General features: G+C 40.6%; 1 protein-coding gene across 1 annotated transcript; it reads right to left on the reverse strand.

The window, feature by feature from the left end:
* Positions 1-3,851: 3,851 nt before the first annotated feature.
* ZCCHC24 (zinc finger CCHC-type containing 24) lies at positions 3,852-23,981 on the reverse strand. The gene is made up of 4 exons (XM_053450976.1): positions 23,698-23,981; positions 16,178-16,378; positions 4,826-4,990; positions 3,852-4,237 (listed from the first exon to the last, which is right to left on the reverse strand). Exons 1-4 carry the CDS (start codon positions 23,935-23,937, stop codon positions 4,124-4,126), a joined length of 720 nt encoding a protein of 239 aa, XP_053306951.1. The 5' UTR covers positions 23,938-23,981; the 3' UTR covers positions 3,852-4,123.
* Positions 23,982-24,326: the final 345 nt, after the last annotated feature.

The following is a 24,326-nucleotide window of genomic DNA, read 5'->3' on the forward strand; positions in this document are numbered from 1 at the left end:
AATGGGCCAAACCATTTACCTTTACTGAGGTCGGTCAAAAAAGTTAAATGATTTATATGGCAAATTCTGACCTATCTCAGATTGCATTTTTATGCTCCAAAAAGAACCGTAACCGGGAAAAATGTAAATATAAAGAAAAATTTGAAATTTGGCATGGATTCTTCAAAATAATTTATAAAAAAAATGGTTTATGGCCCAAAATAAAAAACATTGGTTTATATTTGCAATATATATCAGATGTGATATTGTAAAAAAAAAAAAAAATTAAGACTCTTGCACAGAGGTAGCAGAACTGTCTTGAAATATACTTCAAACATAAAAACCCAAAAATGGAGGAAATTTTTAAGTCATTAATTGTAAATAATTAAGGCACTTTTTAGCTTGAAAATTAATTTTTAAAAGATCAATATATTGCTAAATGTATTTAGTTTTTTTTTTTTAAAAATTCTATTTAGGGTGAAAAGTGCATTTATTTTGTTAATTTTAAGGTACATTTTTTTTTGCTTTTTCTGCTATAAAATTTACCAATTTGGAAGAAAATTTGGCACCTGATTAATTCTCACTAAATCACTAAAGACACTTTGTGAATTTTAAAATTTTAAAAAATAATTTAGAAATCAAGCACATTTAGAACGTAAGCAAGTTTTCGAGCAGAGCATTCCTAGCTATTAACGACTAATCGTATTCATTAAAAAAAAAAAATTGAAATAAAAAAAAATTGCTATATATTTACAGAGCAAAATTCCCTTTTAAAATATTTTTACACGTGTAACTGTGTAACGATTAACCCATTTGCTGCCAAAAAATGGTCTGAAATAACAAAACTGTCAAGACCGTTTCCAAGTGCAGAAGTTAAATTATTTGAGATTAAATTTAATTTTTTTTTTTAAAAAAAAAAACACATTTTATGAATAACTTGTTATATTATTCTTATCCATTAAATTTAAAGTAATAAGCATTAAAAAAAAAACAAAAAAAAAACACATCACTTATATAAATGTAAAAGGTATTTCGCAGAAATAATATACCAACTTTTTATATAATACTATTACGCAGATAATATGTTCATCTTGATGAAATTTGGTTACAAATTTTATACAGACAAAAATATAGTCACAAACAACCCCCCCCCTCCAAAAAACAAAAATTTAAAAAAAAAATCTTCCATAAATATTTCCTATAGGATAAATCCTTAAAGTGTAACATAAGTAAGAAAACACTTTTTACTTTTTATTAGTGTTTGGAGAGAGAGAGAGGCCTTTTAAAAAGTTTAGAAATTTAAAAATATTTTAAGAATCAAAAACATACGTCGAAAAACGTACTAAAAATACTCCACGAGGCCCCAACAAATATACAGAATAAAACATTGTTGCAAAATGATCTTCTATTAGATAATAATAAAAAAAATTCCAATAACTTCATTCGTAACTAGTGTCACATAAAATTTAACATCTTCATGAAATTTCCTCAAAAAAAAAAAAATAAAAAAAAAAAAAAAAATTAAAAAAAAAATTACGCTATGTCAAGTAATACTGTGCATAAATATCCATCTGCAAGCGCAAACGTTCCAAAAAAAAGTCATTATATGGGTGAACCAAATATATATGATTGTCCCTTTATAAGATCATGCGACACACACACAAATGCGTAGGTGGGATTTGCGGTGGGGGTGGGGCTTCCTGTCCTTTCATGGTGACCAAAGACAGCCAAGGTCTAGGCGATGACCTTCTTATGGTTGTTTTTTTTTTCCAAATAATTTCCCCTCCAGTAGCTCCCTTAAATTTTAATATATAAATACAAAGTTCATACACACACGCACACACCGACTATGGGAAACGCGAAGCGGACACTTTGGAGACAGAAGACCCACCCAAGGGTGGAGAACCACCATCTTCAAGGCCTACAAGGAAGTCCCAGCTAGGTCAAGCTAAATTATGTTTATCTCTGATGGACTTGTGTAGGAATAAAGGCCATCATATGACCTGTTGGCTTGGGCAGTTTTGTTCACCTAAAAATACTTGTAAAATTAGTTAAAATCCAGTAGATTTTTATTTATTTATTTATTTTTAAAAAAGTCTTCTGGGTTCTTTTTTATGATTGATTATCCCGCACCTCAAAAATTCCAGTGACGGAAGTTCTATTAATTGATCTAAAGTTATCTTCGTTGAAAGAGGTGCCCCCCCCCCCACAGTTAAAAAAAAATTTACAAAAAAATTAGGGAATGACTTCTGCAGGACCAAGTGGAACGAAGGAGTTAGTCAGATATCTCCGAGACACCAGCAGAACTCAACAATCCTTTTCGACATGCTTTGACCATCAAATACCAATCAGCTTTCAAGTACCTACAGAGTCGCCATGTACCACATGGATCATCCAATGGCCAATGGGCTTACTAATTTATAAAATTTGGTATTTTTAGCAAAAATTTGTTAACAAAAAAGAATAGTAAGCCATCTCGGACGATGACTTCAATTAACAAGTACCCGCAAGACCCATTTATGGCCGTTAAAGGCCATGGAAGTCTTCTCCATGGCCTCCCGACGATATACCAATAATAGCCAACGATTACCTTGCCCTCCGAATGTTTTTTTTAACACAAGAACCGCTTCTTATATACTTTCTCCTGCCCTCGCATCACTTGGCCTATTTCCATCCAACTCGACGTAACCATTTATTTGATTAAGTTAGATACCCAACCCCTTCGGCCACAGGTGGACCTGCAGAAGGTCAATTTTTTTTTAAGCCAATCAAAAAAATAATTTTATTTATTTATTTATTTTTTAAAACCCTCAAAAACTCATATTTTTGGAGATCGACATGAATGGCCAGAATGTGACGCCCGATGGAAACATTAGATCCGCTTTTCCTGCTGATGCTGATCTCTACAGGACAATGGTCTAAAAATTGGGATTTTTCCCCCCCAAAAAATTTATATATTTTGTCGAAAACGTACCAAGATGATTTTTTTCAGAATCATTTTTTTTCAGTCCACGTGGAATGAGGGAAAGCCTATCCCCGGGGGAGGGGGGGTGGTTAGATAATCGTTTAGTACACACATAACCTGGTATATTGTATCACACGCATACACACAGACCACCTTAAAAATACAGAACAATGATCCAGAAAGTGGCTTCCAAAAAAAAAAAAAAAATCATAAATACGTCTCCTTGTAAAATCAGGGAAAAGCGTCATCCACGGATGACCCCCATATTCACAGTTAAGAATTATCGTGTGCTTTTGGCCTATTAAAAATTATTTTGAAAACGCAACACGTCAGTCGCCTTAAAAAGGGCAATTTCTGGATTTTTTTTTTTTGCGTTTTATGTTTTTTTTTTTCCAGGCCATATTTTTGTATTTTTTTTTTTATTATTATAAACCTTTTGATGCACTGGAGATGAAAAAATATTTTGATTTTAGTTCATTTTTTTCCCCAGCAGCAAAAGGCGTATTCCATGTAAACAAATCCCCCTTATTTCCCCCAAAACTGGGGAAAAGTTTTTTTTTTATGTAACTTACAGTTGCCATCGGCTTCCAGAATCTTAAATTTTCTAATTTGTTTTCTCTCTTTTGGCGGTGCTGTAAACTTTAAAATGGTAAACTCTGTATTTTTTTAAAAAAATTCTAGGCTTTTATTTTTTGTAGAATTTTGCTTCCTGTGCGTTTTTATTTATTTAGGTATCTGAAACGTCGGTTAAAATTTAACAGGTACTGAAAAAAATTAGGAGAGCTCTATATTGAATGGGATTTTTTTTTAAAAAAAAATTCTTAATTTTAAAAAATAAATAAATTCTAAAATTAAACAAAAAGTTGAAATTTTTTTTCTCCAATTTTTTTTTTTTTTTTAATTAAAATTTCAATTTCCGCCACACAGGAAGCAGCTAAATGCGGGGCAATTTTTTAATTTTTTTTTTCATCTGGAAAAAGATGGCAACTGTGATAATAACACTGTATCTTAACATTTTTTTTTATAACGAATAGTTGTATAAATAGGTTTTGTGCACATACACAGGAAGAAGGTTACATTCTAATACTTCTTATTAGTTTACACGCAAGTCAGTTTTTTTTTCTTTTCTCCTTTCCTTTATCTCTTCCCGTGTTGGATCGCCGGCGGCCCGCCAGCTGGTTACTGAACCCGACGGCAGTAATAACCCAACACCTTACATTTCTCGCACAGGTGCTGAGGGTGCTCCTTGCTCTGGTCTGAGACATCAAGTCCGTCAGGTTTCTCTAAAGGTCTCTGGTGGAGAGGAAATAAAACGAAACGTCAGAAAAAGGAAAAAAAAAACAATTACCCCCCCCCGGGGATCAGCAAAGCATTAATTCTCTAACTCATCGTCTCATATGATTGGTTGAGTGATTGGACCAGTAACTTTGCTGGGAGCCAACTGAGACACTCCTGATGCTTTCCTCCCCTGTGACCCTCTTTCCTCCCCTGATGCCCCCTTTCCTCCCGTGACCTTCTGTCCTCTCTGTTTCCCTTCTCTCCTCCCCTGATGCCCCTCTTTTTTAGGAGGTCAGAATGTTTGCTGGGTATGAGGGGATCGCAGGGTTCTACAGCCCTAAAAGCCCCGATAATGTGTATAGAAACAGCAGGAAACGGCTTTATCAACTAAACGGGGTAAATAAACCCCATTATTCTTCTAAATGCCCCACTCAGTTACACAAACACCCAGCAATAGGGCACAAATCCCGCCCAAAGCCACACCTCTAACCACGCCCTCTAAACCTAAAAATGCACCTGGTGCTCCATACGTTTAGCAGAGATCTCCCTGGTAACCAGGCGACCGAGCAGCGGGGCACGAGGGGTAAGTTATGAATCACTTACCTGTTTGTGAGGGTAAACGTTGATGTGGCACTTTATACATTCTTGCCCCATGTTGGCCCAAGAATTCCCGCTCATCCATTTCCGCTTGCACTTTGGACACTTGTACTCCCCAAAACACCGTTTCTTCCCTTGATACGGGGTGAGGCCTTCCCCCTTGGGACGAGCCTGTCGGATAAAAAGACAAAAGGTAAGAGGGAGATTCTGGGTGCAGTTATGTATACAACGTATGTACGATTCTCGCTCTCTTATCTGAGCCCCGATCTACTAAACACCCCGACTCCTTATCATACTGCCTGTGGGGAAACAATAGAATGGCTCAGTCTAAATCACCCAGTCGGACTCTCTGACTGAGAATGCTGGGAGTAATGTATTTCTTCTGCGACGTTGTTTCCGCCCCGTATCCAGCAGAACACCAAATATGAAGAGGTTTTGGTAGAATGCCAAGAATTGGTATTGTTTGGGAGTAATAAGCAAAGTATTGTTCTTGTGGTGCTGCTCCGACACGCTGCGCAGGGAAAAACTCCCAAAGCCAATTATTATTATTTTAGCTTCCGAAGATTCTTTCAATAGACAACTTCAGAAACAAAAGCCCGGGACATAGTGAGACTTGATGGAGAAACGTCAAATTTAACGTTACAGAGGGGGAAGTAGATAAGTGGAACAGCCTCCCAGCAGAAGTGGTAGAGGGTAATACAGTGAGGGTATTAAACATGCATGGGATAGACATACGGCTCCTGAATCTAAGACGAGACCAGCGAATGATTAAGGTTTGAGTCTTTCTCTCACAAAATAAAATAAATAAGTAAATGTGATACCCTTTGCTAAAACAAACAAAACCTGCGCAAACAATTTTGACGTTTTCTGTGGTGAAAGGGGATCGGGGGAGGGGGGAATCCAGAATCCCGTCACGGAAGCTCACGCAAGCTCGTAGAACTGGGTAAATGAAAGCCAGCAGTGGTCTCGGGGGGGGGGGAGGCAGTGACCTACGCGTTTCACTGGACATGCCACTGGATATCGCTTCCAGCTGCAGCAGGGACTGGTTTATGGAAAAGCAGGAGAGAAATGAACAAATTATGTCATCATTACGCACTTCTGGACAACATCGACGGGTCGGCGGGAGACTAATTGGGCTCAAATGTGCCGAAAAAACATACATTGCCCACCTGGTAGTATTTTAGCTCAAACAACCAATAACATAGGTGTCTTTTACTGATTAATTGAAGTGCATGCTCAACTGAGCCACCTCGGTCCTTGTGGCTGGAGAAACGAGTCAGGGTCCCCCTTTAGAATGCGAAGAGTTAAACCCTCGGAGCTCGTTGTCAAAGTTGTCGTTTGGTAAACAAACGTCATAAGCTTTGCGGAATGTCATCACTCACCCTAAAGCCACAGCATATACATACAGTATATGTTCAAACAAAGAAACCATTGCGTGTGGAAAATAGCTCAGTATCGAGATTTTGGTCAAAGTTCCAAGAGAGGAAATCTGGACAGTAGATGAACCTCCTGGGCTGCACATAGGCCCAGATGCTAGTCTGCTACTGTTAAGCACAGTCTTTCAGCGGATGTGGCCAAGGAGAGATTACCAGTTCCTTGGTGACGTGTTATGGATGTTCTCAGAAGGCTTCGTCTTCAGGAGAAGACGCGGACATCTGGGGTTAGCTCATCGTGTGTTACTGGAAGTTGCAATAGTGGATCTCACCATCTTATTGAGGAGCTGCCTTGAGAAGTAACATGTTAAACGTACAGGAGGAGAGCAGAACCCTACAGCCTTGAAGGAAGCATCATCTGGTGGTCTTCCACCACTCTATAATGCTGCCGTCTTTCACTACCAGTGAGAAGCGATTCCCTGGATAGAACCATTCATTGACCTTGCCAAGTTACCATTAATTCCACGGAGTCATGGGGTGTTGTGTACATTGGCGGGGTGGTGTGCAGGTCCAAACCTGCCATCTGGCAGTATACTTACCTTAGCGTCTGTCCCCAACTGTTCTTTGCGTATCACTGTCAGTAGAAATAGTCAGATATGTAATGAGACCGAATGACTATTTTGAGGTGCGTCTGGACCCTTCCCCTCTTTGGGGATAGTGATGTTTGGAGCTCATGCGCAGGTAGCTATGAACCTTGATGTCCATCTAGACATGGACCTTCACCTATGAATGTTTTTTTATGGTTTGATTCAAGAACAACATGGTGGATCAACTTCATTGAGTAAGTTGGTCATCATATTCTTTACTTAAGGGAACTCTTCACTAAGGTCTACGTTGGACCAATAACGTTCTTCGGTCGATGGCTTTCATTTAGGAGTGTTCAGCATGGAATTTAAAGGGGAACTCTGTTGGAGTCAACTGGGTCACTCACCACCTCGAAACTAGTCGTGTTCCACCAAAAAATCGCGTATAAACCGATGGGTTGGAACGAGGAGGGAGTTTTTGAAATGTTACCCCAGCAGGTAGGAGAGTTTGCATACAACCCCATCAATCCGTGATGTTTCTGGACAGGTAACAAAGAAACATTTTGTGGGCATGAGGAACGTACGTCGCTTATAGACACGGACCGGTGTCTTTCGAATATGATACTTAACTCTAGTAACGCTTGACTTTCTGGATAAGGAAAATATGTATGACACATGCGTGTGCACACGCAAATTAGAATCAGCTGCGGGATTCTCTGAAATGTATCAGGTCAGGTCGACCCGGGCTTCACCCGACAAAAGTGTCTTCTAGAGAAGACAGTTTAACCTCCACGTTCCTTTATTTCCTTTATTTGCTAAACTAGATTATTGGGGTTTTCACGATTTTATTGAATAAAATAAAAAAAAATATAAGCCCCGGGGCTTAACGTACTGCTCGCCGACAGCCGAATTCCACAGCGGAAAGAGGGTAACTCTTTGCCAAGTAAAACAAGAGAGGGGGAAGCACGTGGGGCTGTTAGCTTGAAATAATGGACCACATGTTGTCCACAAGAGGCTACAAGTTCTCAAGTTCTGCTTTCGGTGTCTCTCTGGAGTCGGGGTTGGGGGGCTCCATTGTTTAATGTGATGGCTTCCAGATGTTGTAGATCGCAAGAGCTCAACTCTCTGGGGTTTTGCCAAAGGACTTAAGATAACATTGGTGTTTTCACTCTCCCCCATTCTACATTAAACCTACGGTGGACAAAGAGAACTGCTGATGAAGACACAACCACATCGGCGCTGTATGCAACGAAACCACGGCGGAGCTTCTACCGCGCGCGTCTCCTCAATCACCAAGGTTTAAAGTGACAGCAATCACTGTTACTAATAATACTGTTAAAGGAACAGTGTGTCTGGAAATTGGGCATAGAAATCCAAAAATCAGTAACATTCCCCTAGGGGAACCTGTCATATATAATCGATTGGGTAAAAGAAATAGCAGATGACCGAGGACCACCTACAATCCATGAGACAGTATGGCAAGCCTTGGTTTCCAAACACCTGCCAACTTCAATTCGCTTGTCTACTTCATTGTTGTCCTGGCCAAGGCTTCTACTGTACCCTTATTTAAACCTTCTTGATGGCTGATAAGGGGTTTATCTCGGCATAAGTCCATCACGATGTGGAGATGTAGCTCCCAAGGTTCTTCTCCCTTCATATTGGTCCATCAAAGACCAACAAAGATGGTCCACCTCTTCCGAGGAGGACCTTGGCAACAAATGAAGCCACCAGCATTCCAAGGCAGAAGATACGTATGAAAGCAGGAAGGTGTCTCTTTTGGCCAAGAAGAGTATTCCCTTCAGGGTAACGCACAGGGGATGCAATGGGTGGCCAATCAGTAGATAAAATGGAATTTGAAATACGAATGCTAACATTCCAAAACTATACCCAGTATGGGTCAAAATTAGAACGTCTCTCAATTATTTCCATAAGTTTTCTGATCTCTAGCGAACGAGAAGAAACTCTATCTTCTCTGAAGCAGAAGACCTTTGTAAGGCGAGGCTGAAGTCGAAGGGAAGTAACTATGGTTCACGTTTTGTAAGGAAACGGGAACGTTCCGCATATAACGATAAGATTTTAAATGTTGGCAAAATAAAGATCGAAATGGAAAAAAAATTCAATCAATCATTACGGAAAAAAATGTTTACGTAATATTCCGACTCGAGAAGAATTAAAGTCCAAATAGTGTGACAAACTCCACGCTTTGCTAAATGGAAGTCATCTGAAAGTAATTTTATTAATGCGCTACGGCCACACTGCCGCATGATAAGAGCTATGTAAATATCGAGGCTGAATCACGAGATCTCTGGAAATGATTAGCGCTCTTGAAATATGTGGCCATTCCGAGGTCGAGGGATTTTTTGGTTAATGTATTGTGTAGAACCCATCATAACTCTTGCGTTTTGGGACGTGAGGAGGGGTATAACGGAGATCGTCTTTAGATAAGAAGATACATCTGAAAGGTCTTTGGCCGTATGTCCTACATAAAATCTGCATTGAAGGTCTTCTGGAAGGTCTTCTGGATGGTCTTCTGGAAGGTCTTCTGGATGGTCTTCTGGAAGGTCTTCTGGATGGTCTTCTGGATGGTCTTCTGGATGGTCTTCTGGAAGGTCTTCTGGATGGTCTTCTGGATGGTCTTCTGGAAGGTCGTGACTGGTAACGGCGGCAAAAGCGGAAGGTTCTAATTATGGTCCTCATGGAAACCGAGATATTCTGGATGAAATCACCTGTATTCAAGCAGGCATGCTAGTTGTGATCAAGCAGGGAGAAAAAGCACCAGTCGGGATTCGCAAGTGGGGCAGCTATATGGGACAATGCCGAAAACAGGGATACTAGGGGGATATGCAAATATTAAGGAATCGGATCCAGACCGTATCCAGACTTTTTATACATTTTTGGGGCGTTTAATCATTTTCTGCAATAATGTATAAAATATATATATATATATATATATTTGGAACTTCATTTCTAAACAGCTTAGTCTGGCCCTTCCGTGGTTAATTATTTACCCCAGCGTCAATGTTGTAAAAAGTCCAGAGGCGCATTAAAAAAAACAGGACAACGGAGATAAGGCCGCCCGACGGGGTTAGAAACGAAAAGTTAATATTTATTTCTTTTTTTTTTACCAAATGTCCATGTTTCCAGGAAACGCGGCCCCCGATCGGAGCCTCGGCCCAGAATTTCTTTTTTTTCACTGGAATTGGCCCCTGAAAAAGCTCTTAAATTTAAAAAACTAAATTACATTATATTAAAGTCGAATTTGTATCAATTATTATTATTTATTGATTTATTTGATGAACGTTTCTTTATTACAGACAGGGTTCTTTTTTCCTCCCCTGCCAGATATAATGCATCCTTCCTGCTCCTTTTTGCCTGAAATTTGGTGGAATCTTAAAAAATAAAGAATTAAAAATATCCCTGGGTTTTGTTTTGAAAATCTGCCCAGTCTGGCTATACTTTTGAACTCGTGTCTCCTATGCTTCGTCGTCTTGGTCTGAAGCCAAATGGATATACGTTCTCTTTGGGGTTAATATATGACTCCCTGCGGACCCCGGGGAATGTTTATATGCATTTTCAAGACGGGCAGACAAGGAGGGCTGAGAACATTTCTTGGATTTTTTCTTTTATTTATTTTTTGATGCCTCTTTTTCCCCCCTGGTGCCCCCTCTTTCCTCCACTGATGTCCCTCTTTTCTCGGAGGTCAGAAAACCTCGCCCCTTGCCACGCCTCTAACACACCTCTAATGGTGTCCCTTTGGCCAATTAAATTGTTGAGAGGTTACTAAAAAGTACACCTTTTAAATGCCTATATTTTGTTAAAGGGGCACTACAGTTATTCCTACAAATTCCATTAGCGTGAAACGCGTCGGTCAATCTTCTTTTGTCCCTTGTGTTGCTATAGTTAAGTTATGGAACAGTGATTGTTTACTCCCTAATTTTTGGATTTCCTATCGATGAAAGAGTAGTTTTTTTTTTGGCCTTTTTTTAAAATAAAAAATAAAAAAATAAAAAAAAATAAAAAAATACCCATTTTTAAACAAATCACAAATATAAATCGGGACTGAGTTATTGGTTAGTTTAGGCATTTTTGTGTTATAAAAGCACCCCCTCCCCTCGTTTCTTCCTATCGCCAAGCAAGGAGGAGGCATGAGAAAATCTTGGGAACAGAGGAGGAGCAGGCAGACACAGAATGGCAGACAAAGGAGGCGTCAGAACCCCCCCCCCAGAAATTCATCCCGAAATCAAAGGCAAATTCTCCAATGACCCATCCCCAAATGCACGTGAACCCTTTGAGTGACAGCGAGGGGTGCAACTCATTACCATCCAGAACAAGAGCTCACAACTTAGTTCCAAATGTCTTGAATAGGAGGGGGGGAAATCCCAAAATAATCCTCAAAAAATTTAAAAAATAAAAAAATAAATAAATATATATATATAATAAATAAAAAATAATAAGATATCTAAAATTGGGCTTATTCATGTAAAAAAGAAAAGTAGTAAGTAGTAAGATATTCCAAATCATAACCAAAAAATTCTAATTTTTTTTTTTGCATTTTTTTTCCGTTTATCAATATTTCTGAATCCAATATGGTGTTTTCAAAATTAATTATTAATTATTATTATTAGCTGAACTTGAACAATAAAATAAAATTTAAAAAAAGTTGTGCTGGCACTTTAAAAATAAGCAATTTAAATAATACAATAAAATGGCCTGGATTTTTATTTGGGGGGAGGGGAATGGGTTGTTAGAATAAGATTTTAGGTATCATACAATGTATAATTCTTACAGAATTAATTGCTCTTTTTTTTACTATTTTTTATTATATTTTTTATATATATACATTTTTTTTTAACAGGGGGAAGAATGTGGGTGACAACTTGGCATGTGTTACTTAAAGCAACCCCCCCTTCTAGACAGCCCGAGAGGCCTCCTAATGGTCTGTCCAGCTACGGTGGGGGGTGCTGGGTTTCAGACAAGGGTAAACAATTTATAGCTTAACCCCCTGGTCCCCACAGTAGAACGAGAGGAGAGTGATATCCTATTAGCCAGGACATAAGATAAAGCCTAATTTGCCCTATTTGACCCTACAAGTTGTGGGCTGCTGTTGAGGAGATAAGCAACAGCTGCCAACAATCCCAACGTTTTCCTGCGACAGTCCCAAGGACCAGAGTCCCAGCTGCCCTGGCAAATGTCTCGTTTATTTTGACAGTCGGCAGCTGTTCAAAAGACTCAGGCACTGTGCACGGGTAAAATGAAGCAGGGAGTGGGCATTTTTGCGAGTGGAATGCCCCGAAATGTTATGATGCCATGGCAACATAGGCTATTATGATGCCTTGACACAAGGGACTTTTACTTGTATCGGGTTTGTCCCATGTTGATAAAAATACAGTTATTAAAAAAAATTATGCTGCAATGGCAACAAAGTTGAGTGCTTCCATGCACGATTTGACTCAGAAGGTGGGAGACATCCACTCTCCATCCAAGTTTGAAGTTTGGTGAGGAGTTGGGAGAAAGTGGAACTGCACCTTTAATACACGGCCGAGGCCGTGTGCCTCGGATACTGAGGCGGGTACGTGCATATAGTCATTCACTGCTAATTTCAAAAACAACATAATCACATGAAGTAACCGGAAAACTCTGGGTAATGCCCCCAGTGTCCGTCACACTTTGCCAGGGCTGGCTCGCCAATTTTTCATCCGACTCTCCCTCCAGAGACAATCATTGAAGGAGAGGAAATGCTTTACAAAAAGCTTCCCATTTCTGTCTTGGCTCGCATTCCGGCCCCGCAGACGAGACAGGCCAAGCCAGACAACGGGCTAAAGTTCATACCTGCTTGCCCTGGTCCACCGGGCCTGCACCTTATACGTCTTATAAAAGTCGAAGTAGATGTTTCTTGTGAAGATGAAGAAATGTATCAGCTTCTATGATGATAACAGAGATTTTTTTTTCTTTTTCTACCAAGATGAGATCTTGAGAGAATCAGTTCTTACCAACAATTCAATGTTGACCATACGCAGGCCGGAAAACACCTCGAAACGAGGTGGCCACAGCATCAACCGAACGTTTCTCCAGTAGATGCTCAACGTTTCCCAAAAAGTGCACAACTCAACCAAGTTCCTGTTTGGAACTCTAGTGTGGTGGTGAATTTGAATTCCATCCACATTTCATCAGCCATTGATTGGTTATGCCTTCTGAGTGGGCCCGGTTTCATTCGAGACCAACGAGAAGATAATCAGATGTCCTGAAAATGGGTCCAGAACAAAACAGAAGTTCATGGAAGGTGAAAGAGTTGATGTTCTTGATGAGATCTCTCTTGAGCTGCTGAGGCCTACAGTGGAATGAGGCCTCAAGATGGTATTATGGTAGACAAGATGTCTACCATAATAAAAGCATTGACCATTTCACTTTCTTCATAGGATTAAAACCCTATTTTAAAAGGGGACCCCCCCGAGAGTCCTCATGGGGGAAAAATGGCTTTTTTAGAACAATGAGGTAGACTCTCGAGCCTGCGCTAGCCTGCGGCTCAGGGTTTTTCCATCCTTTTATTTTTACTAGCCAAAGTGAAAATGGTGGTTTCTCGTTAGCTATTAATAAAACTAACGAATTAGAAATTGGGCTTAGAGGGCCGTCCGTCGGAGAGGGATCTTCCAGTACAACACGAGGCTGAACATTCTGACGCTCTGCTCACAAACGTCCTCTGTGTCCCGAGAATAAAGCCATTTGGCGCTGCAAAGAAGGGCTTTTCTGTCAAAGAAGAAAGTTCTTTGTGGTTCACATTCCTCGGTAAGTGACAGGGCTAATCGGTCACACAGATAGGACAATAAGCTCTTGTGGCCCTGTCGTTTCATGGACCAAAGGCTTCGCTAACAAAAAAAAAGGAAAAGGGGTGACAGGAAGGAGATGCATCGAGATTGAAATTATTTAAATATGCGCAAGCTTACAAAGAAGACGATCCGTCGGAAGCGAGGAGGCCACCATGGGCAGGGCCTCTTGTTCATTGTGATGAAGAACGTCCACCAAAAATCCATTGGCAGACCAAAGTAGAATCCATTAGATTCTGATGGATTTCGTAACTACATGACAGCTATCCTCAATCACCATGAAAGTATTAACAAATGCATGGTCAAGAGCAGCCACCAAAGACACATGGACGTTCCACCATCTCCTAGACATCATTGACTCTCACTCTATCTCCATGGCATATCGGTCTTCAAGATATATAGCCCAGCACATTGAAACATTGAATTAAGGACCCCCCTGGTAAGGAAGTACTGGTTAAAGGAGAAGTTCCAGTACCTGTGGGATTGTTTGCTCCCAGTACATGCGCAACTACTCCATGCCCCTCAATGAGCAGACGTGGTAGAGCTGGCTGTGGCTTGAGAAAATTAAAAAATAAAATGAAAAAATAATAAAATAAAAAAAGAAATGGCTTCTTGAAGGAACAGAAACGTGGTATAATATTTCCAGCGGAAACCCCAACAGAATACTTCCCGTCTCACCGCTGTTGGCCCCTGCTGACCTTTCTTCTTGATTTTATTTATTTATTTATTTTGTGTCTAGATGGACTAATTACCGATGGGCGTCTAAACAATAGGAGCGCTTTAATGCCAGGAAAGAGAAAGTGTTTCATTTTCATTGTTGTGATGGACTATGGGGAAAGGTCAAAATGTTTAAGCTTTGGAGGCGATCATGTAGTAGGGACAACGGTGTGTGTGTGTGTGTGTGGGGGGGCGATTAATAGAAACCCATTAAGGGAAGGTCTGGTAAGTATCTGGATGTAGACGCTTCGTAAGACCAGAAACAGCTCGGGTTTACTACAGGGAGAACAAGTCAAAATAAGGTAAGTCAATTAGAAGGATGATCGAGAACGTGGCCGCTGCAGTTTAACGTTGATAAATGTAAAATAACGCACTTGGGACATAAAAATCCTCCCAAAAAATAGCACTGGTGGCCCCTGTGCTGTCAGTGACAGCAGAAGAGAGGGACTCAGGGGTAATTATTTCTAAGGACTTAAAGTGAAGCAGGCAATGGAACAAGGGGGGGGGCAAATAGGGTGCTGGGTTGTACAGCGAGGGGCATTAGTAGCAGGAAGCGAGAGAAGGTTATACGACTTAACAGATCTCTGGACAGACCTCACCTAGAGTATTGAGGAGAGTTCTGGAGACCCCCATCCTTGGAAGGATATTGGAAGGATATAGCATTCTGGAGAGTTCAACAATCCAGTATTTTATTAAGTTTCTGTTGAGACAGGGCGCGAGGCGGGCAAGTTACCCCTGCAGAGGGAATAGAGATCGGCCGGCAGGCTAAAGTTACAGCTGTTCTCGGAATTCCTCTTGATTTTTCTGGCGGTAACCCAATCCAGCTGATATAGGGGAGGGGTACACGAGCTATTATTTTGGGTAGGTAAAAGGGGGGGGGAGGGGGCAGGGAATGGACATATGGATTTTATTTGCGGTATCTCGAAAGCTTAACTATTTCTGCCGGAGAGGTTGCGCATCGCACTCTTTTGGCTTCTCTCAGATTGAACAGCCGGTGGGACAGAAGAAGGAAAAACTGGCAAATCCTGGTTATTATTAAGGGGGAACACATTTTTTTATTAGGGGGACCCGGTTATAAACTGCTTTTCATTTTCAGCGTCTTTTCCGACAGCCTTCATCGTTGGGAGACTAAATCATTTTGAAAGCTGTCTACTTTTTTAGTGTTTAACGATCCAGGAACGGGCTGGGAGTTAAAAACTAGCGCTGCCGCTTTAAGGCCAGCGGCCGACGAGCGATGCTCTCACAGCTCGCAGCCTCATGTATCCAGCAGGGGACCATGCACTAAAGGAAGGGGTCGGCTGCATGAGCCACAATAAAGGTACATAGGAGGGCAATCGGGCATCAGCCTAATGGCCATTTGGCCAGCTCAGACCTGTCTCATGCTGTGAAACAGCCGGGATTGGCTTGTGACTTGTGGCTACCTGTACCTGCCAATGCCACCTTAGCTTCCTAGATAGGATAGGGGGCTTATTCACCCTCCGCAGTGTTTCAGGAGGGATAAAGAATAACACACATATTGAAAGGGCTTCCGGGATCTTCTACTTTGGAAACAAAGAAATATTGCCAATTTCTACGTGTTATGATTCAGTCCGCATAATAAATAAACCTGTATAGGCCATGGGAGCAGTCATTTGTACTCCCTGTTATCTGGACTTGCAGGATTATTCCTCCCCAATAAATCATTCCTCCCCTAGAAGGAACTGAGTCACCGCCCTGGTGTGACCCCATACAAGTCTTCAGCTAGTCTCTCTCTCTTAGGTTTCTCTGCTGTTCCTTCTGTAGGCCAAGGTAAGGGTCTACAGGCTTAATGACCATGGGCCAAACCAAATGACACCCGACTCAGAGGGGTGGAGGAACTCTTACCTGTGGACAGTCCTTGATATAATGTCCTTTGTTGAAGCAGAGATGACACAGATAGTTGGGGGGAGGTCTCTTGCTGGGTTTCCTGTTCTCGTTGGAGAGGGAGATTTCCGAGAAGTGTTCAGTTAAGGAGCTCAACCCATCGACGATGTTGTTCAAGGATCCGTACGGGGATGTAGTTTTGTAGAGGCTGTTGCCTAATGCCTACGAGAGAGAAGGACATGGTTTGAACTTGAAGGCCATCAACAGAAATACATGGCAAGTAGTAGTAAAACTGCGCATTAGTGACCTTCTTCATCGAATCGATTAGGCACTCAGGGCCGAGACCGCGGTGGAAAATATTAAGTGGACTTTGACGAACCCGTCCTGTGTTTGGCAAGCAAAGTATTATTTCTGTGGGGAGGTAATACCAAAATGTAAATTGGCAGCACGTCAGAAAATGATTTCATTCCAATGAAATACAGCGCGAAGCGGTGTCCACCCTCTCGCGGACACTGACCAGAAGACTTGGCCAGAAGAAATCTGCTCCACGGAGGAGCAAATATTTCGGGGGGGGGGCTGGGTTTCGTCTTATCTGCAAGGAGGGCAGTGGGCTAACTTTCAAGAGGTCTTGGTGCATTAACTATACATTATACAGGGCTCTCTCACCCCTTCCTCCAGGAGAAACGCGTTGGGGATGACCTTCATAATACCCAGCGATCCAACACGTTAACCAACCCCAGTTGCCCAGTATAATGCATAGTTCAAATGACTTTCAAGCAACCTTCCCCCAAGAACTATACATTATACAGGCTTCCTGCAGCCCTTCCCACTGGAGAAGCTCCCCATGGCAATAATTTGTTCAGCTCACCCATTAAATCCCAGTTTAGTGAATGCACCCCTAAAATGGTAAATGTGGTGCAATCACCATAGCAGCTGTTGGAACCTTCGTTGGAACTCGAGAGCTTAGGAGACCGTATGCAACCTCAACTTTAAGTAGAGACCTTTAAATAACTCTTTCCATATCTACCCCCCCCCCGGCCCTGCATTCATGTCGCGGGCTCAGCTAAGCTAGATATAGCAGCAGGCAGGGGTATAGCTCATAGGAGTCTATTTAAAGGACATTCAGAGACGCCCGCGCCCCATTCACCGGGCTAGAAACACAGGCAGGACAGTGCGGTATCAACTACAACCTCAAGGTTCCGTAGCCAAAAAATGTGGGATCTTCCGACCTTTAGTACGGGTTTCACCGCCCTTGGAGAACCCAACCGGGACACCTCAGCGCAGGCTTCGAGGAGCTGAAGGATCTCACGCGTATTAATATACATTTTTAACGCCAAGATAATCAGAGAAAACCATGTCAACAAAAGGAAGGGTCAACAGTACAGACAGGGCTTCAGGTCCTTGGGGGGGGGTCCGTGACACAGTTGAAACGAGCCGACCACGACCCTATGAGAAGGCCCAAGCTGGACCTTCCGGCTCATTAATAAATAGTTTGAGAAGACAAAGTTCATCTCAGGGCTACTCTTGGGCTACATTGGCCCTTGTTTTGAGAGTTCAGTCCCTGTGGCCACCGAAGTTCCTGGGACTTGAAGGACTTGGAAGCATCAAATGCTTGCAACCCTAAAAGAAGGTCCAAGTTGGACCTTTTGACCTATCAATGAATAGTTTGAGAAGCCAAAGTTCATCTCAGGTCTTCTCTACATCATCCCTTAGTGAATAAATCCCTTTAGTTGTTTAATTGATGTGTCTAAATTCCGAATGGACTGACCATAAATCTACTCATTGGGAGTATAAACACCAAATCTGCACTTTCTCTCCTAGGCCCTGATTAATGAATATCCCCAGGCCCCAGGGACAACAGTCTTAAATAATTCTTTAACTGGACGCCCCGGGGAAAGCAGCTTAAACAGAAAACGTAAAGTTAGGAAAGTGGCTCCTGAAAGAAGATATACAACGTTTCCTAGCAAATACATTAATTCCCAGAAAATCAAATCACAAATGCACTTTTGTGAACACTAAAAAAAAAAGGTAAACATCTCGAAAGCTCTGGGAACCGTCGTTTTGAAGGCCATACTTGACTGGCGCTGTTGTGGAATAGTAAGGCTGGTATAAAGACTCCAAAAGTGTCCAGAACCAGCTGACCAGGATGTGTTTGGGTCTTGATTCACTTCGGTTCCTCTCCAGAAAGCTCCCAAAGAAAGCCAGGGAGATGCCTCCTGAGACAGCTGTTGAAGACACTCTTTCTACCAGAAATAATTTTGTGTACTGTATAGGAGAAAATGTAAAGAGGGCAATAGTGGCTATGTTTAAGGCATCCATGATGTAATACATTTAATATAAGTCTCCTTGTTTTGAAGCTCATTTGGACACTTTGGGCACTCTAAAACCAGTCTCCTGTTTCCTGAACCAGCCCGAAAATGTTATTAAATGGACAACTAATGGGGGGGGTACATGCTGCCAACAAGATACAGGATTATGAATTAGACATACTGGTATGTATTAGAACCCCCCCCCCTATGTGTATATCATGGGAGCAGCCATCTTAACTTCCTGTGATTATCCCTCCAATGCGAATAAAATAGCCTCCAATAGGGTGCGACGCCCCGCCCACAGCTAGACCTAAAACCAAAGCGGCCCTCTTGTGGAACTCCAGCGCGAGATCAAGTTTTACTAGTATATTCTTGCTTTTTATATCCAGTACCTAGATCTAGACGCCATATTGAAAGACCTTAGCGCACCATCCCTAAAAAAAATTTCATAAAATTCTGTTATTTTGTGTGATTTTTGCATTTCGTGCTAAGCTCGTTCACGCGACGTTCCTACGCGGGAGGGGAAAAAAAGCCCTCAGAGATTAAAGGGTTAAAGTGAGAAACCCACGGTTTACAAGAACAAATTGTCCTCCAGTTGGGAGTTCTCCTGAGCTGACACTGGACACACTCTGCGTCTTTGTTCCCTCACAGATGAGGCTTGTATTCATAACATGTTTCGGGGCACAAAGGGAGTTTGCACAGGGAAACAGCTGGCCGGCACAAACAGCTGTTTTCTGTTCCTTCGCTTTTTTTCTTAAAAAAAAAGTCTTATTATACACGGAGAACCCGTCTTTTCTTACAAGTTCTACTCAATCTCCTCCCTCTCCCTGTTTTCAATTTCCTTTTTTGCCCCCTCTGTTTTTTCTCTTAGGTTTTCTCTTCTTTTCATCCAATGTTTCTCCCATGCCCTCTTTATTAGACCCACTCTACCTCTTTAGGAACCAAACCGTACTCGTTTAGGGTCACCTTCGATATTTACTCTGATAATCACTCAGGTCCTAAAATTTAGGATTGAAAAGATGACATTTCCAAGTCTACAAGGTACAAATGGCTCAGGACAATGTGGTGGCATTAAGCCATGACCAAGGAACCCCTGGGAGCCAGGTCCTACCACTTTCAGAAGGGTTCAGAAGCTTGAATTTCCAGATCTACAAAATACTAATGGCTCAGGACAATGTGGTGGCATTAAACCATCACCGATGGACACCTGGAAAGCTCAAAAAGTTTGACCTTATCTGGAATTTGTGGGTTCTTAGTCCAATCTCAAGGCCTTTGTTATTGAGAAGACCTTTGTGGGCATGGTCTGCACGTGGTCTGCAAGAATAACTGATCATTCTTGTAGACTCTATGTGATGGCCTACTTGAGGTTGGTATTTCCAAGGTTTTTTTTAATGATCTCCTGTATTATTTTATCAAATCCAAAGAATGGTCTTCAACATCCATCACTAAACAGTCATCTCAAAGTCCCTCTTTAGTTTCCATTATCAATGAACATATTCATTCAAAGAAACAAATAAGCGTAGTGATGTCATCATAGTGATGTCACACAGAAGTGATTATAGTTATGGTCCTTGCTGACGTACCCTTTATAATTTCCAATGTGCTACATACGGGGGTGATTGCCAACGACTTATTTCAAAATGTTTTTAGCGTGTGAATGAGCGACCGTCATTATCTGAGGCACCAGGATATTTTTACATCTTGCGATGCAATCGGTTGCTAATCTGTTGCTATTTCTGCACAGCGTAGGTCACCGTCCCAATTTAACACGCGGCCACTGGAACGACTCAAGACACATACATGTTCCTGAGATGTGAAGTCGTCCACGGTCTGTAGTTCATTCACATATGTACGTGGACAATAGCTTTAGGAAATATTTTGAGGTCCTCGCGGACCTAACCAGTGATGTATTAACCTAACCCAGGCCAATGCCGCCCGTCGCCCTCTCCTGACGCTGACCTTACTACTGGGTCGTCATATCCCGGCGCTCCACTTTTAAAAGAAGCTCGGAAGGAAACCATGGAGGACTATGCCGGCTCTTTATGGGTCAGTAGACGACATCGGTGATGGGCAGAAGGACAGGACATAACTGCGCACGAGACGCAGCATCCTCGGAATGCTACGTCGGCTACGATTGGCCATTTCCAATCATGACATCACCAAACATCATCACAAGACAAAGTTTGTTCGCATCCCCTGCATGGACTAGAAGTCAGAGGATGACCCTTAAAACCAAGAAACATTATCGATGGTTACTCCCCGCATCACAATCGTTTGGGTTAAAAAATCATTAAGAAATATAAAAAAAATAGGTGTGTTTGTTAATTCTGTTAACTTTTGTCATCTTCAACACAGAAACTTGTTTTAAAAGTCTGGTTACTGTATTTCTTTATTTTTTTTTTTGCAATAACTGGTCAAATAAAAGCATTTCCAGATTTTTTTTTTGCAGTTAATATAAGGAAAAATTAATATTTTCAGATATACCGTATAAAAAAATGAAAAAAAAATATACATAAAAACCCTCGAATATATAAATAATACCGTCCCATCCATTCGCTATCATGGATGACAGTCCCCTGAACTACCTCCTGGTAAAGGAAGCATTAAAAGGGGGTGTTTTTTTTTTTTTTTTTTTTTTTAACTAAGGCAGGTCACATAAAGCCCCAGTACAAAAATCAAGAGGCTCATAGACTGCCAAGAAACTTCCACCTCCGTATCATTAGGGCCAACTGTGTGTACTCCCCAGGCGCAGCACACCAGGGGAAGTGAATAGTTTAACTGTTAAGGGTAATTTGTATGCTGACTGCACACACGTCCTGCTAAAGAGGAGATATGTGTGTGTGTGCGTGTGTGTGTGTGTGTGCGTGTGTGTGTGTGTGTGTGTGTGTATGGCCCATTCACGCCGCCTCAGATAGCCTTTCATTAGAACCCTCTCAAAATGCAAAGAGACCGCTCAGAAATCAAGAAAAAGTCTTCACATCGAGAAATTAACCCTATCATTTATGGCTCGGAAACGCAAAACTAGTTTAGTATAAAAAACAAATAAAAAAAATAAAACAGTTAATAAAATAGGTATTTTCATGATTTATCATTAACTCCAGATTCAAAATTTTTTTGGGCATACAGATAAATTATAAGAAATAAAATAATAATAATAATAATAATAAAAATAATAATAATAATAATAATAATAATAATAATAATAAAAAATAGCTTAAAATGTAAAAATAAAATTTGAAACGGTTGGCTGTACATGAAGTCTGAAGAATTTGTTTATTTGCCCATATTTCCTATCTAGAATATATTATACAAAAAAAAAAAAAAAAGAAACTGGCAGGGTGGTCTCCGGACCGCTAGTCTATGGCGTTTAGTTGCCTGTATGGAATTTACAAAGCAAAAAAAAAAAAAAAAAAATCTGGCCAAAATTTTCCAAATTCAAAATAAATTTTGAAAAATTGAATTTGTTGAAAGTTTAATGCCCTTTGCCTGCATAAATATGAAAAATTCAAAATTAAAAATTGAAATATAAATTGTAACATAAAAAGCAAATTTGCAAAAAAAAATAAAATGCAAGGGGGGGGATGGGGGACTCTTTCATGGTCCTAATTTTAACCAGTAGGCCAAAATCCTAACTCTGAAGTGCCTGTTGTGGCTCAGATCCATTCACCAGCAATATCATTTTTGAAATGTTTTGAAATATTACTTTTTAACGCAAAAACAATTTACAAAATTATAGTTTTTCTTATGCTTTTTGGACAAAAATCCCCCTAAAAATTTAAAAAAAAGAAGCTTCCTCAATATATATTCTTAATTCTCCCTTTTTATTCTATGATTTCATGCATTTCTTGGAAAGATTTTTCTAGCAGAACTGGAATGAGAGCCTCCAACAAAATTTCAATAAAATTTTGAATCCAATTTTCTAAATGAAATATTCTTTTTTTTCTTTTTAAATTTTGATTCCAAAAATAAAGTTCTACCAAAACTTCCAGTTTGCTTATATTTGTTTTAAATACAAAAATAATAATAAAAAAAATAAATAATGACCTCCCTTTGTACCCCTGGCCTACATTTTACAATTCTTTCCAAAAAAAAATTTTTTTGGATGAAACTCTTTTTTTTTCTGTGGCCTGGAACTGCTTATTTTTTTTTTCCACAGATACTTTGAAGTATGTTTAAAACAAGCTCTGTGATCGTTATTAAAACTTTTATGGTGATTTTTGGATGGATAATAAAGTAAAAGGAAAAAAAAGTTTGTAAGAATTTGGAAAGTTTGTCTGCGAATTGGATCGTTTCATTTCGACAAACCTTTTTTTTTGGGGGGGGGTAAACTCTATTATCCTTATACTCTGGTAATTCCTCCCCAAGAGCAAAGCCAGATGCCATATAAAGGAAGCGTTGGTATGCAAGGCACACATTTTCAGACCAGATCAGACATTTAAACACTTCAAATTTGACTTTGAAATCGAATTTTAAAGTTAAAATTCAATTTGAGAACAACATTTTTGAAAAAAATTCAAAAAAACATGTTTAGAAAAACATTTTTCTAAATTGAAACTTTTGCTACGATATTATTTTTTAATTAAATAATTTTTTTGTTTTTTTTTTGGAACGCTGACTGTTTAAAATAAGTAAATTTTAAAAATCAGGGTATCTGGCCTTAATTAAAAATCCAACATTTTTTTTTTACAAGCAATAAAATCTAAAATATATATATTTATAGTGAAATAAGAATTTTAAAAGTTATGGTGTAAAAGTGTTAGAGAATGATTTGTTCTTAAAAATATTAGTTTTTTTAAAGAAAAAAGGCTGCTTTGGGGTTGTTAGAAGAAGCAGGCAATCAGTGAATAAACTGTAAAAAGGACAAACTTTGCAGTTTTGGGACACAATTATACAGAAAAGCAGCAAATTTGACAATCTATATAAAAAAAATAGAAAATAATAAAAAATATATATAAAATTTAAATGGATTTATGGGTTTTTAGCATGGAAGTCAGCTAGTAATGGATCTGATTCCAGGGCAAGAAGAGGGGTAGGATGAGACATGAGCATGCAGACATGAACCCTTTAAGTGCCAGGGGAGGAGGAGGGGGGAGAGCAAGTCATGAAGTTCTAGGGCTTAGAACCTTGGCTCTTCTCCTCCTTCCCCAGGACAAAGGGTTAAAGACCATTCTAATACATGGGGAGAAAGAGGAAGACAAGGGTGAAGGGGGGTTTATGGAGTTCTGGACACACCTCAGTCCTCTGGAGCTGCAGGAAGCTGCTGAGATAGCTGGAGTGGATGGAGGAGCTCAGCTCAGGGGGGCTTTTGGAGTAGTTGTTGAGATCAGGGTGGGAGGCAGAGCCGGATTCTGGTCTGAAGGCATCAAAGGCACTTGGCTGGTGAGTGTCTTGTAAGGATAGGTAGACCCAGTTAAGGAGCTGAGCAGGCTGGTAGACTGAAGCGGTGGTATCAATAGCTGACAACAGGCTCATCTTGCCTCCCACCCCCACCCCCAAAACACAGGGAAGGAAAAAGAAGTAGGAGCCTCAAATCCCCCCCTCCACTCAAAGCAGAATTTGTCCTCTTCTTGGCCCTCCTGTTCCTTCTTCTCCTTCTTCCTCCAGGCTCTCCTTCCCTTCTTCTTCCTCTGCCCCCCCTATCTTTCCTTCCTATGGAGGGCTGGCAGTAAGTGCATTGCTGCAGACTTCTCCTGCCCAAACTTTTCAGCTAGCTCTTCTCTCTCCCTCTCCCTAGCTGTGCAATCCGCTATGTGCCTCTGTTGCCTCGCCCATGCTGGCCTCTGATTGGTCAGAATGGCTTTTCCTCATTTGCATATGCAGGGAGGTCAGGAGGCAGCCCAGGGAAACCATTCCTCTGAGAC

This window comes from Spea bombifrons, chromosome 11 (genome assembly GCF_027358695.1).
Source record: "Spea bombifrons isolate aSpeBom1 chromosome 11, aSpeBom1.2.pri, whole genome shotgun sequence".
NCBI classification, from domain to species: Eukaryota; Metazoa; Chordata; class Amphibia; order Anura; family Pelobatidae; genus Spea; species Spea bombifrons.